Source organism: Cololabis saira, chromosome 8, assembly GCF_033807715.1.
Source record: "Cololabis saira isolate AMF1-May2022 chromosome 8, fColSai1.1, whole genome shotgun sequence".
Taxonomy (NCBI): Eukaryota; Metazoa; Chordata; class Actinopteri; order Beloniformes; family Belonidae; genus Cololabis; species Cololabis saira.
Genome location: NC_084594.1, coordinates 46,456,437 through 46,471,442, shown reverse-complemented (window position 1 = coordinate 46,471,442; position 15,006 = coordinate 46,456,437). Strand labels below are relative to the sequence as shown.

Here is a 15,006-nt window from a genome sequence, read left to right as displayed (position 1 = left end):
TTTTTATGTATTAGACATTTGATTTATTTTATTTTGCAAATATGAAATCCACTATACGATCACTATAGTATATTAGTACTGTCAGTGCTGGAGGATTCCCATGAGACAGATTATGTGCTTTGGTCCACACATTAATGTGCACTGTCTCCTGTACCCCTTTTTCTGTTGATGCAGAATAAACACCATTTGAGCTGTTACCACCACACGAGTTCCAGAGCGTGATTAATTGAGAGAAAACATCCATCGGTCACACATATAATTGAGTATTATATCACTGTATTGAACAGTTATTAAAGTAAGTATGGCTGTTTTATAAGTAAGTAATTTGTATTCTGTTTTTTTACTTTTTTGTACTCTTTTTTTAACATGCATGTTCAAAATAAAATCTTCAAATCAAATCAAATCAAATCAATTATTGTATTTCCTTTTACTCTGACTTTCACGTACAAGGACAGAGAGAAAGAATTTAAAAGTTCATGAAACTATTAAGATACTACAAGTGCAAAAACGTGTCTAAATAAAGGGAGATTTGAGCTGTAAGGAGCCGGGTAAACCTCAGCTCCTCCCTGGTGATATCATTCAGGTCCTCACCTTTCACCCCAGAGTCCCCAACGCTCGGGTTAATGTTCACCCGGCCAACTGACGACGTCAACACACAAAGGTCACTGTCGCTGTGGAGAACACGGAGCATTTCCTGGCTGTCTCACAGAAACAGATCCTGTAGACCAGAAAGGAGAGAAGAAGAACAATGCCGTCCATCACAGAGTTCCAGAGTAAGTGATCCACTGCTCCTCTCCTTCAAAGATTTACAATGAACCTGTGATCTGCAGAGAACCGCCACTATGTTCCAGAGCGAAGACATGTGTCTGGAACCGTCCTCTGTGGAGGGAGAACAAGTCAGTGAAGGGTTTCAAAAGTTTATTACTACTACTACTACTACTGTCATTTCGCAGATGCTTTCATCCGAAGCGACTTACATCTGAGAGAACACTAGCACAAAGTCACATAGGATTAAATGTAAATTCAGTTTTACCAGGTTCATCATTCCCTCAGTTGTGTGTGCAGTCACTGAGCTGTTCTAATGCAATTAAAATGTTTGATAAATGCTCTTTAAAACTGTTTACAATAACATATAACTTTTTTCCCTATGCTAGTTAGTTAGTTAATCTTTATTTCGGTCAATTATAAGCATAAAAAAATCAATAAGCAAGATAATAAACATTTACAGGTTTTTCTTTGGTCAACATGGTGCTTATTTTGACCGAAAAGGTCTGGGCTTGAAGCATAAAGCTGATCTCACCCACCTTTAAACATAATAGAATATGCAAAAAGAACAAATGAAGTATCATGAGGCTACACAAAATAATAATAATAGCTGTAATAACTGTACTGTAATAACAGCGATGAACGGCCCTCGCACTCATGGCCATATATTATTACAATGGTGTTCAGATTAACTATATCTTGCAATTTAAGTGTATTGTTTTGAATGAAAATTGGGTTTGTTGATGCAAGATAGGCAGCCAAGTTTACAATTCTAATTGCTTTTTTTTGTAAAATATAGATGGGTTGGATTGATTAAACGTATTCCCCCACACTTCCACACAAAGGTATGGGAGTAGTAGGGATCTGTATAGTGTTTGTAATGATCTTTTATTTATAATACCTTTCATTTTATATAATATTGCTATTATTTTAGATAATTTTCTTTTTAAGGTATTAATGTATGGCTTCCATGTGAGTTTTTCATCAATTATTATTCCTAAGAATTTAGTAATGTTTGTTTGTTCTAATTTTATGTTATTGATAATTATGTCATAAGCCATTGAACAAAAATGAAACAAAAAAATAATAATATGGGCAATCCTAAGGACCCTCATGATTCAACAGCTTGTAGAGCAGCAACACTTTTAAGTAGTTCCCTGTATGACTTTATCAGTCTCCAACATGACTGTGGAGGAATTTTGGTCCACTTTTCTTTACGGTGTTGCTAAAATTCATGAAGTTTCTGGGCATTCAACAGGTCTTTTAAGGTTTCAACATGGCGTTTCAATCAAATTGAGGTCTGAACATTGACTGGGTTATTCCAAAACTCGATTCTTTTGTTTTTCATCCATTGGAATGGAGATTTGCTGCTGTGTTTGGGACTATTGTCCTGTCCGCTTCACAGAGGCCGAGCCGAGGCTTACAGTAAATACGTTAATAGCCCCTCTTCATTTCAGACTCAAGGCGAGCTCAGCGGTGAATGAAGCGGCGAGCTAAGATTGAATGAGACTGAACAAACACGATTGTTTCCCTGTAAACAAATAACGGATCGGTGCAGCGTCCGCAGTTATGCGGTCGATGTACCGGACCGTCGTGGTGAAGAAGGAGCTGAGTCGAAAGGCGAAGCTCTCGATTTACCGGTCAATCTACACACCTACCCTGACCTATGGTCATGAACTTTGGGTAGTGACCGAAAGGACAAGATCGCGGATACAAGCGGCCGAGATGAGTTTCCTCCGCAGGGCGGCTGGACGCTCCCTTAGAGATGAGTTTCCTCCGCAGGGTGGCTGGACGCTCCCTTGGAGATGAGTTTCCTCTGCAGGGTGGCTGGACGCTCCCTTAGAGATGAGTTTCCTCTGCAGGGTGGCTGGACGCTCCCTTAGAGATGAGTTTCCTCCGCAGGGTGGCTGGACGCTCCCTTAGAGATGAGTTTCTTCCGCAGGGCGGCTGGACGCTCCCTTAGAGATGAGTTTCCTCCGCAGGGTGGCTGGACGCTCCCTTAGAGATAGGGTGAGGAGTTCGGTCACCCGGGAGGAGCTCAGAGTCGAGCCGCTGCTCCTTCACATTGAGAGGAGTCAGCTGAGGTGGCTTGGACATCTGTACCGGATCCTCCTGGACGCCTCCCTGGGGAGGTGTTCCAGGCATGTCCCTCCTCCCTAGGGAGGTGTTCCAGGCATGTCCCTCCTCCCTAGGGAGGTGTTCCAGGCATGTCCCTCCTCCCTAGGGAGGTGTTCCAGGCATGTCCCTCCTCCCTAGGGAGGAGTTCCAGGCATGTCCCTCCTCCCTAGGGAGGAGTTCCAGGCATGTCCCTCCTCCTTAGGGAGGAGTTCCAGGCATGTCCCTCCTCCCTAGGGAGGTGTTCCAGGCATGTCCCTCCTCCCTAGGGAGGTGTTCCAGGCATGTCCCTCCTCCTTAGGGAGGTGTTCCAGGCATGTCCCTCCTCCCTAGCGAGGTGTTCCAGGCATGTCCCTCCAGGAGGACACCCCAGGGAAGACCCAGGACACGCTGGGCTGGCCTGGGAACGTCTCGGACTCCCCTCGGAAGAACTGGAGGAAGAGCTGGAGGAAGAGTTGGAGGAAGAGATGGAGGAAGAGCTGGAGGAAGAGCTGGAGGAAGAGCTGGAGGAAGAGCTGGAGGAAGAGCTGGAGGACGAGCTGGAGGAAGAGCTGGAGGAAGAGATGGAGGAAGAGCTGGAGGAAGAGCTGGAGGAAGAGCTGGAGGAAGAGATGGAGGAAGAACTGGAGGAAGAGCTGGAGGAAGAGATGGAGGAAGAGCTGGAGGAAGAGCTGGAGGAAGAGCTGGAGGAAGAGATGGAGGAAGAGCTGGAGGAAGAGCTGGAGGAAGAGCTGGAGGAAGAGCTGGCGGAAGAACTAGAGGAAGAGCTGGAGGAAGAGCTGGAGGACGAGCTGGAGGAAGAGCTGGAGGAAGAGCTGGAGGAAGAGCTGGAGGAAGAGCTGGAGGAAGAGCTGGAGGACGAGCTGGAGGAAGAGCTGGAGGAAGAGCTGGAGGAAGAGCTGGAGGAAGAGATGGAGGAAGAGCTGGAGGAAGAGCTGGAGGAAGAGCTGGCGGAAGAACTAGAGGAAGAGCTGGAGGAAGAGCTGGAGGAAGTGTCTGGGGTGAAGGAAGTCTGGGCATCTCTGTTGAGGTTGCTGCCCCCGTGACCCGGGAACGGATAAGCGGTGGAAAATGGATGGATGGATGGAACTTTCATAATGTCAGGATTATCAAGAGGAGTCTGGGGTGTTTGTTGAAGCAACACTGGTGGAAGCTGACATTCATGAAGTATCTAGTCGTGTTTCAGTTCAGAGAGCCTGAGCAGAGATCCAGTCAAGCCATCACGGAGTCAATGAACACATCTTTTTAATGAACCGGACGATTCATTTCACTGAAAAGAGCAGTTGTGATCGTTAATGGAAGTATTGTGAAGAGAGTGAGGGAGGAAAGACTCAGAAAAGGTACAAAAGGTAACTGAAGTTGATCCAAATCTGAATCTGCCATATTGGTGATAGATGTTAACAACAGCTGTTAGTGAAGCAAGTCTGTCATAAATACAGTGGAAAGAGGCTGAATTGTAAAGCCCTGATCAGCTCTGTCTGGTCGCTCAAAACAGTGAAATCAGGGTCCAAGGTGGAATTAGACCTGTTCAGCCCTGGAAGTGGAACCAGAGAAGCAACAGGACTGGTTTCACTTCAGTACACTCAAATTTGGATTGATAGTGAGAAAGCAGCTATTAAGGTGAAACAACTCCACCGTGGTCTCAGTTGTTCGTAGGAGACTGCACCAGGAGTCGTGTGGTTTGCTCAGATGCAGCTTTGTAAAACCTCATGTGATTCCATGTTCGGAAAAGTCTTTCTCCTGAGATCCATCCATCCATCCATTTTCTATACCCGCTTTATCCTTTGCAGGGTCACGGGGGTCTGCAAATCCCAGCTCATTTCAGGTGAGAGGCAGGGGTTACATCCTGGACAGGTCACCAGTCCATCCTCTTGAGATTCCTTCCAAGCAAACCCTCTTGTTTAGACTTCTAAATAAATAATAGCATTATAAAGTAATGGCACTACATTATTTCCAACTGTACTATCATCAGTACCAGAATCAATAACGGAGTGACTATTTGCACCAGGGTACAAATAGCAAGCCTCCACCAGCTGAGCTATTCACACCCTGTTGACATATGAAAACAAATGCGTTGCCCATGCGCATGTGCACCGACGTGTCTGCAACAGAAGGCGCATGTGCACCACTCTAAAAATGGAACCATGTCAAACAATAGAGCCAGACAAACGTCTGCTCTCACACTTTTGTATGAACAATTTTTTCTCTTATGTCATTGTAAGATATTTTGAAGGGATTAAATGAAGTTTATCCAAAGTGGTGTGAATCCCTGTCAATCACTGTTGAACTGATGGATTTTTTTTTTTTTATAATTTTTTTACATTTTTTTTTTCTAATAATACATGGGTGCAAATAGCATACAGGAATGTCTCAGAAAATTAGAATATTGTGATAAAGTTCTTTATTTGCTGTAATGCAATTAAAAAAAATAAATGTCATACATTCTGGATTCATTACAAATCAACTGAAATATTGCAAGCCTTTTATTATTTTAATATTGCTGATTATGGCTTACAGTTTAAGATTAAGATTCCCAGAATATTCTAATTTTTTGAGATGGGATATTTGAGTTTTCTTAAGCTGTAAGCCATGATGAGCAATATTAAAATAATAAAAGGCTTGCAATATTTCAGTTGATTTGAAATGAATCCAGAATGTATGACATTTTTGAATTACAGAAAATAAAGAACTTTATCACAATATTCTAATTTTCTGAGACAGTCCTGTACATTGATATTGGTAGCATGGTGTAAATAGCCTACACAACAGTACTTGCACCCGGGTGTAAATAGCCTAAGCCAATCAATAATCAGGATCTGTACAGGGATCAGAACCTGGATAAGTATCAGGATCAATATTTGGTCAGTAGTTCAGTACCAGCATCTGTAACGGTGTCAGTACCAGCATCTGTAACGGGGTCAGTACCAGCATCTGTAACGGTGTCAGTACCAGCATCTGTAACGGTGTCAGTACGGGGGTCAGTACCAGCATCTGTAACGGGGTCAGTACCAGCATCTGTAACGGGGTCAGTACCAGCATCTGTAACGGGGTCAGTACCAGCATCTGTAACGGTGTCAGTACCAGCATCTGTAACGGGGTCAGTACCAGCATCTGTAACGGTGTCAGTACCAGCATCTGTAACGGGGTCAGTACCAGCATCTGTAACGGGGTCAGTACCAGCATCTGTAACGGGGTCAGTACCAGCATCTGTAACGGGGTCAGTACCAGCATCTGTAACGGTGTCAGTACCAGCATCTGTAACGGGGTCAGTACCAGCATCTGTAACGGGGTCAGTACCAGCATCTGTAACGGGGTCAGTACCAGCATCTGTAACGGGGTCAGTACCAGCATCTGTAACGGTGTCAGTACCAGCATCTGTAACGGTGTCAGTACCAGCATCTGTAACGGTGTCAGTACGGGGGTCAGTACCAGCATCTGTAACGGTGTCAGTACCAGCATCTGTAACGGTGTCAGTACCAGCATCTGTAACGGTGTCAGTACGGGGGTCAGTACCAGCATCTGTAACGGTGTCAGTACCAGCATCTGTTACGGTGTCAGTACGGGGGTCAGTACCAGCATCTGTAACGGTGTCAGTACCAGCATCTGTTACGGTGTCAGTACGGGGGTCAGTACCAGCATCTGTAACGGTGTCAGTACGGGGGTCAGTACCAGCATCTGTAACGGTGTCAGTACGGGGGTCAGTACCAGCATCTGTAACGGGGTCAGTACCAGCATCTGTAACGGTGTCAGTACGGGGGTCAGTACCAGCATCTGTAACGGTGTCAGTACCAGCATCTGTAACGGTGTCAGTACGGGGGTCAGTACCAGCATCTGTAACGGGGTCAGTACCAGCATCTGTAACGGTGTCAGTACCAGCATCTGTAACGGTGTCAGTACGGGGGTCAGTACCAGCATCTGTAACGGGGTCAGTACCAGCATCTGTAACGGTGTCAGTACCAGCATCTGTAACGGGGTCAGTACCAGCATCTGTAACGGTGTCAGTACGGGGGTCAGTACCAGCATCTGTAACGGGGTCAGTACCAGCATCTGTAACGGGGTCAGTACCAGCATCTGTAACGGTGTCAGTACCAGCATCTGTAACGGGGTCAGTACCAGCATCTGTAACGGTGTCAGTACGGGGGTCAGTACCAGCATCTGTAACGGTGTCAGTACGGGGGTCAGTACCAGCATCTGTAACGGTGTCAGTACCAGCATCTGTAACGGTGTCAGTACCAGCATCTGTAACGGTGTCAGTACCAGCATCTGTAACGGTGTCAGTACCAGCATCTGTAACGGTGTCAGTACCAGCATCTGTAACGGTGTCAGTACGGGGGTCAGTACCAGCATCTGTAACGGTGTCAGTATGGGGGTCAGTACCAGCATCTGTAACGGTGTCAGTACGGGGGTCAGTACCAGCATCTGTAACGGTGTCAGTACGGGGGTCAGTACCAGTTTCAGTGTCAGAGTGGAGATAAGAAGGTGAGAACAAAGTAAACTTGAGTGGGTTCCATCATCCATCCTCCAACGACCCCAAATATACTGAAACCCCATGAAGCTGCAGCTGTGATTCTGTTTTGAAGGCTAAAATCATGACCTTTGTCTTCCAGAGGTCGGTGTCGGTCTGATGGGATTCGGTCTTTTCTTCCTGCTCTTCGGCGTCCTGCTCTACTTCGACTCTGTCCTGCTGGCCTTTGGCAACGTCAGTTATCTTCCCTGGTTCCGCACATCTTCACTGGCTAATATATTACATTTTTTTCAATTCAATTTTATTTGTATAGCGTCTATTACAACAGAAGTTGTCTCTAGGATCTTTCCAGAGACCAGAACATGAACATAAACCCCCGAGCAATTATTACATAAATTACATAAACAATGGCAGGTAAAAACTCCCCATAAGGGGGTAGAAACCTGGACCAGGACCTGGATCATAAGGGGGTAGAAACCTGGACCTGGACCTGGATCATAAGGGGGTAGAAACCTGGACCAGGACCTGGATCATAAGGGGGGTAGAAACCTGGACCAGGACCTGGATCATAAGGGGGTAGAAACCTGGACCAGGACCTGGATCATAAGGGGGTAGAAACCTGGACCAGGACCTGGATCATAAGGGGGTAGAAACCTGGACCAGGACCTGGATCATAAGGGGGAACCTCCTGCCATATAGAAGACAAAAGCACAAACCTCAATAGTTCGGCTTCCATTAACTGCAATTGTATCAATATAGCAGCTATTACAATACAGGTTTGTCTCTAGCAGGGCAGGATGTCAGCAGATGTTCAATAATGAAATGAGGGGTGAAATGTGCACCACTGCATTTCCTGGTTTATCAGCAGATCTACATCAAAGATGCCAAAACCTGAGTAGTTTGTTTCTTAAAGTAGATTTACTATCAGATAAACTGTCTTGGATTTTAATCCACAGCTCTAATATTATGATCACTAAATGACTAGGTTCCGAGTAACTGAAGTAGTGACAGCTACCCTTTATAATTATAATTAAAGACTGTGAGGTAGTAGTCAATCAAATTTACCACTAATTATACACACATTTTCAGCTTTATATAATTCATTCTGATGAGGTCCTTAAAAAGTTGCCATTGTTGTAAAATCTGATCCCTCGTGAACTATGGAGCAAAATATTTTTCATACCAGGATGTTAATATTTGTATTTCCGCCTTAAAGTTGGACATTTGTAAATGGGGGTCAGTGGAGCCATGGACTCATGTTTGAGTCAAACCTGCACTGGCCTCTTTCTTTCTCCCTGTGTTGGCGACAGCTGGATGTAACATCGTATGTAACACGTGAAGACCTTATGTTCAATATGAATACACATCAAGTCGGAGAGAAATCACTTCCTCCCTTCCCTGTTCCCTCTCGTATGTACGGAGTATTAGGGCCATGCATGAAAAAAAATATTTGAGAGGGGAAGATTTTTTTTATTGTGCACTTCGAGAAAAAAGTTGAAATGTTGAGAAAAAAGTTGAAATTTCGTGAATAAAGCCGGAATTTCGAGAATAAAGTTGAAATACATTTCGACTTTTTCTCGAAATTGTACTTCAACATTATTCTCGACATTTCAACATTAATCTCAACATTTCGACTTTTTTCTCGACATTTCGACTTTTTTCTCCATGTACATAATGAAAAAAAATCTTCCTCTTCTAAAACATTATTTTTATTTTTCACGTTATAACGCAATAAATAGTATATATAACAATAAACGTTTCATGTTATAACGTGATACTGATATTTTTTATTTTTCTGGGGTGGCAGCGTTACGCTCCCGTAGGAAAGCCATCTGCTCATCTCCATCCAGAATAAAGGCTGCTGCAGCAGTCCTGTTCTTTTCTTTAACTGCAAAGTCAAAAGACAAAAGACTCGACTTTACAAGTGAAGATATACAAAAGGACACGAGTCAGGGAGGTGTGGATGTTCTCCATAGTTTTGTCTGACACGATCTAATTTGGGTTGAAATAGAAGACTAAAACATGTTTAGAAGTGTCGGGATGAGTCTTTAGCACTCACATTTTGTTCTCTGTAGATTCTGTTTCTGGCTGGTTTAACCTTCATCATCGGCTTCAGGAGGACGGCCCACTTCTTTTTCCAACGACACAAGTTTCGAGGAAGTCTTTTCTTTTTTGGGGGAGTGTTGCTGGTACTGTTCCGCTGGCCTGTCATTGGAATGGTGGTGGAGAGTTATGGCTTTGTGCTTCTGTTCAGGTAAGTCCCGTGTTTCTCACAGATACAGGATTAGTGATACAAAATGAAAAAATGATCATTTATAAAATCTTGGATTTTTGTTCGTCACTTTATTGTTTGATGTTGTCATGGAAAGCTGCGTGCATGGCAACATCTTACACTTGAACTGCTTTTTCCCGTTTCAAAGCAGGAGTGTGTTTTTGTGTTGAGATGTTGTGCTGCTCTCCCTCACATCATCCCAGTCAGGGTTCAGTCCCCTCAGATTCATAACTGCTTCACTGTTCCTAGGGGCCATGGACATTGATCATATTACTACTACTACTACTACTACTACTACTACTACTACTACTACTGTCATTTAGCAGACGCTTTTATCCAAAGCGACTTACATATGAGAGAACAACACAAGCAGGAATCCTATAGGAGGTCCAGCTGGATCAGTGCTGGTCAGACTGATGAGAGTCCAGTTAGACACAGGTGCTGCCATGCCAGTGCTAGAATATATATGTGTATTTATTTTTTATTTTTTTAAATAAGAAAGCTACGTCTAAGAAGACATCCATCTTGACGTATGTACATGCATCCTACTACAGTAGATGCCGAAGTGCTCCTTAAAGAGCTGAGTCTTTATCTTGCTCTTAAAAGTAGGTCCAGACCTGCAGATCAGACAGAGTTTGGTAGGTCGTTCCACCATCGAGGATCAATGGAGGAGAAGAGTCTGGTACTGATTTCACACCACGTTGTGGTGGAAGAACCAGCTCTGGATGAAGGAGTGAAGGTAGAGGAGTGTAGCTCTGGATGAAGGAGTTCATCCAGAGTTCCTCCCCTAGAAGTTTTCTAGGGGGCGTTGTTGGGCCATTAGGCCACGCCCATTAATGCAAACCATTAAATATCAAATTTTTCGCCAGACCTGGCTTGCATGCAAAATTTGGTGACTTTTGGGCCACGTTTAGGGGGAAAAAAACCCTCATTTCGTCGGAAGAAGGAAAAAAAAAAACAAGAACAATTTCTACAGATAAAATAGGGTCTTTGCACTGTTAGTGCTCGGGCCCTAATTAGGATGGATGGATGAATTTTTCAACATTTAAGCAAGGTAGTGAGCATGCTAACCATACAGCCAGCTTGAAGGAGGTAAAGTAGACGTGCTCCAACTTCCTTGCAGGCTTCTTTGTTCTGCCCATTTTTGCATTAGTGAATTAACACGGGTTGGGTTGAATCGGATGCTGCTGGGATGTTGTCCCCCAGAGGTTGGAAAAACAGGTTTCAAAACCAATTTTCAGAGACTTGTGGGTGATTTCAAGAAAGGTTTGTTCACATCTATTTTTACAGTTTTGTAGGAGAGAACAGTACAATGTCTGGTTATGAAAAGAAAGAATTATGCTTTCGAATAAAGGAAATGCCCTCTTGAGTAATGTATACTTATGCATGTCACCATACCTGAACCAAAAGAGGATTTCCTGACACATTTCTCTTGTCTCTGTAGGTCATTCCTCCCCATGGCAGCAGGCTTTCTTCTGTCCGCTGTGAACATCCCCTTCCTCAACTCGGTATGTTGACTTCTTGACTACCGTGATGAATCTGATCTACTTGAATTGAAGTGAAACCACCGCAGATGGAAGTCCAGGAATATGACTGTTGCCTCTTCTGCCAGTTTTTCTCCAGCAGCCAGTCCATAGTGTGAGCAGAGGAACGGTGGTGGACCGGTGAGGAGACACTGGGAGATCTGTTTTGTCCAGCCGGCAGGAGAACTAACGAGTGTCACTTCCAAAACTGAGCTGTTCTCCACATTTTATTCTGACCTGTTTTATTCCAATTTTTCTACAATTGCAATTATATTGTTGAGTCTCTCAATAATCCATCTTATTTATGAACTGAAACAATTTTAGAAGTTTAGTCTTTGTCATACAGTCATGTGCAATAGTTAATATAACGTGTGTGTGTGTGTTTGTGTGTGTGTGTGCGTGCATGCATGTGTATGTGTAAAAAAGATAATAAATCATATGACATATCACAGTGGGTCATTATCTACTTAAGAAAAATGAATGCAAATCATGTAGGAAATACGAAGTATCCCCCTACAGCTTAAATAGAGGGAATGAGCATGACGTCACAGATGCAACTTCACAGCGGGTTACGCCCACTGAGTGGCAGAAAGACTGAGTGGCAGAAAGACTGAGTGGCAGAAAGACTGAGTGGCAGAAAGACTGAGTGGCAGCTTAAACTTTCAGTTTGAGCAACTGGAAAACATCTAAATTGGGAAAGGGGCTGTTGTGCGATCGACTGTACTGAGTTATCGTTTGCTGCCGAAAAATAAGCTTGAGAGTCAAATGGATCACTGCAATTCACAGAAACAACTGGATTCCAGACACTGAAACGTGGATTTGTGGTTCCCATTTTGTATCAGGTAATGTTGGATTTTTGGGTAGCTAACGTTAAACGGTCAAATCATAAAGTTCAGTGTCCTCATCACTTTAATTTCTACAACAAATCCTGCCTTGAAGTCGGACCAAGTGTCAAGACTTTTGTATCTTCAAGCTTTGCTTCATGTATTTCCCCGGCGTAGAAATTAAGTATATAAATATCAGGAAATTGGATTTGTGGTCAAATATTAATGTCCATGGACCACTGGTTCTTGGTAACTGTACCAAATATTAATGTCCATGGACCACTGGTTCTTGGTAACTGTACCAAATATTAATGTCCATGGACCACTGGTTCTTGGTAATTGTACCAAATATTAATGTCCATGGACCACTGGTTCTTGGTAACTGTACCAAATATTAATGTCCATGGATCACTGGTTCTTGGTAACTGTACCAAATATTAATGTCCATGGACCACTGGTTCTTGGTAACTGTACCAAATATTAATGTCCATGGACCACTGGTTCTTGGTAACTGTACCAAATATTAATGTCCATGGACCACTGGTTCTTGGGGTAACTGTATGTCCGTCTATGGCGTTTGATTTTATTGTTTGTTTCTATCTTATGTAAGGTATCCTTGAATACTAGAAAGGCACCTATAAATAATCTGTATTGTTATTATTATTATTATTTTGCAGCCAGCCTCGAGCGGCCAGTCGAGAAACTGCACTGACTCTTAGTCTAGGAACAATGGGCCTCAGTGATGTAGTTCAGCCACCTCGCATCCCCCTCTCCAGATATGATCACCATCAGAGTGAGCATACTTAACTTAAAGGCTATTATGCCACTAATCCTCCATTCGGAATGACTTCATTTACTGTTTCAGAGAGAGGCTGTGTCTAAAGAAATCTCATTTTCAAGAGAACTGTACCAGATATCTCCATAAAACCACTGGTTAGTATTCAATAGCATTCAAGACAACTAAGTGATAGTATATTTTATAGTGATTTATGTTTTTCTGATAAATGAGAGAAAAGTGAAGGAGTCCTATATGTTCTTATTACCAAATACAATTTCCGCCTAAACTTAAGGTATGATTACAGTGCTATATTTCACTATTTTCTTAGGTAAATCATTTTCTGACTGTTTGATGATGGTGGACAGACACCTGGTTCAAACCTCAGCAAGTTTGATGCAGAAAAGAGTGAGCATTCTCAAGTTATGGGCTTTTTTCCCCTCACGTTACCCCTATTCGAACTGGCCCAATTTGGCCCCTTTTCAGGGTTGTTGTGGTTGGTTCTACCTCGGGTAAGGGTATCTCAAAAACTAAAGCCTTTTTTGAGGACTTGTCCCCTACTCTCATTGAGTAACTCACCAAATCAATGAGTGGATGTGCCAGAATTTTCTCCAGCTAAATGCAGAAAAGAAAGAGATGATCATTTTTGGCCCTAAAAATGAAAGGGAAAAGATCAGCGCTCACCTTGGCTCCATGTCATTGACAGCTACAAATCAAGCCAGAAATCTATGTGTAATTATTGACTCAGACCTGAACTTCAACAGCCATCTAAAGTTTATCACTAAATCTGCCTACTACCACCTGAAAAACATTGCTAGAATTAAGGGGATTCTGTCTACACGAGACATGGAAAAACGTATTCATGCATTCATTTTCAGCAGGTTGGATTATTGCAATGACATCTTTACAGGCCTGAACAAGAAATCTATCAGGCAGCCGCAGCTGATCCAGAACGCTGATCCAGAGTCCTTACAAACACCAGGAAACTGGACCACATTACACCAGGAAACTGGACCACATTACACCAGGAAACTGGACCATATTACACCAGGAAACTGGACCACATTACACCAGGAAACTGGACCACATTACACCAGGAAACTGGACCATATTACACCAGGAAACTGGACCACATTAAACCAGGAAACTGGACCACATTACACCAGGAAACTGGACCACATTACACCAGGAAACTGGACCATATTACACCAGGAAACTGGACCATATTACACCAGGAAACTGGACCATATTACACCAGGAAACTGGACCATATTACACCAGGAAACTGGACCATATTACACCAGGAAACTGGACCATATTACACCAGGAAACTGGACCATATTACACCAGGAAACTGGACCATATTACACCAGGAAACTGGACCATATTACACCAGGAAACTGGACCATATTACACCAGGAAACTGGACCATATTACACCAGGAAACTGGACCACATTACACCAGGAAACTGGACCATATTACACCAGGAAACTGGACCATATTACACCAGGAAACTGGACCATATTACACCAGGAAACTGGACCATATTACACCAGGAAACTGGACCATATTACACCAGGAAACTGGACCATATTACACCAGGAAACTGGAACATATTACACCAGGAAACTGGACCATATTACACCAGGAAACTGGACCATGTTACACCAGGAAACTGGACCATATTACACCAGGAAACTGGACCATATTACACCAGGAAACTGGACCATATTACACCAGGAAACTGGACCATATTACACCAGGAAACTGGACCATATTACACCAGGAAACTGGACCACATTACACCAGGAAACTGGACCACATTACACCAGGAAACTGGACCACATTACACCAGGAAACTGGACCGTATTACACCAGGAAACTGGACCATATTACACCAGGAAACTGGACCATATTACACCAGGAAACTGGACCATATTACACCAGGAAACTGGACCACATTACACCAGGAAACTGGACCATATTACACCAGGAAACTGGACCATATTACACCAGGAAACTGGACCACATTACACCAGGAAACTGGACCACATTACACCAGGAAACTGGACCGTATTACACCAGGAAACTGGACCATATTACACCAGGAAACTGGACCATATTACACCAGGAAACTGGACCACATTACACCAGGAAACTGGACCATATTACACCAGGAAACTGGACCACATTACACCAGGAAACTGGACCATATTAAACCAGGAAACTGGACCATATTACACCAGGAAACTGGACCACATTACAC

At 43.5% G+C, this 15,006-nt stretch overlaps 1 protein-coding gene across 1 annotated transcript; it reads left to right on the top strand.

Moving 5' to 3' along the window:
* The first annotated feature begins 664 nt into the window (after positions 1–664).
* golt1a (golgi transport 1A) lies at positions 665–11,589 on the top strand. Its single transcript, XM_061728764.1, has 5 exons — positions 665–773; positions 7,488–7,579; positions 9,421–9,599; positions 11,062–11,125; positions 11,230–11,589. Exons 1-5 carry the CDS (start codon positions 749–751, stop codon positions 11,257–11,259), a joined length of 390 nt encoding a protein of 129 aa, XP_061584748.1. The 5' UTR covers positions 665–748; the 3' UTR covers positions 11,260–11,589.
* The last annotated feature ends 3,417 nt before the right edge of the window (positions 11,590–15,006 follow it).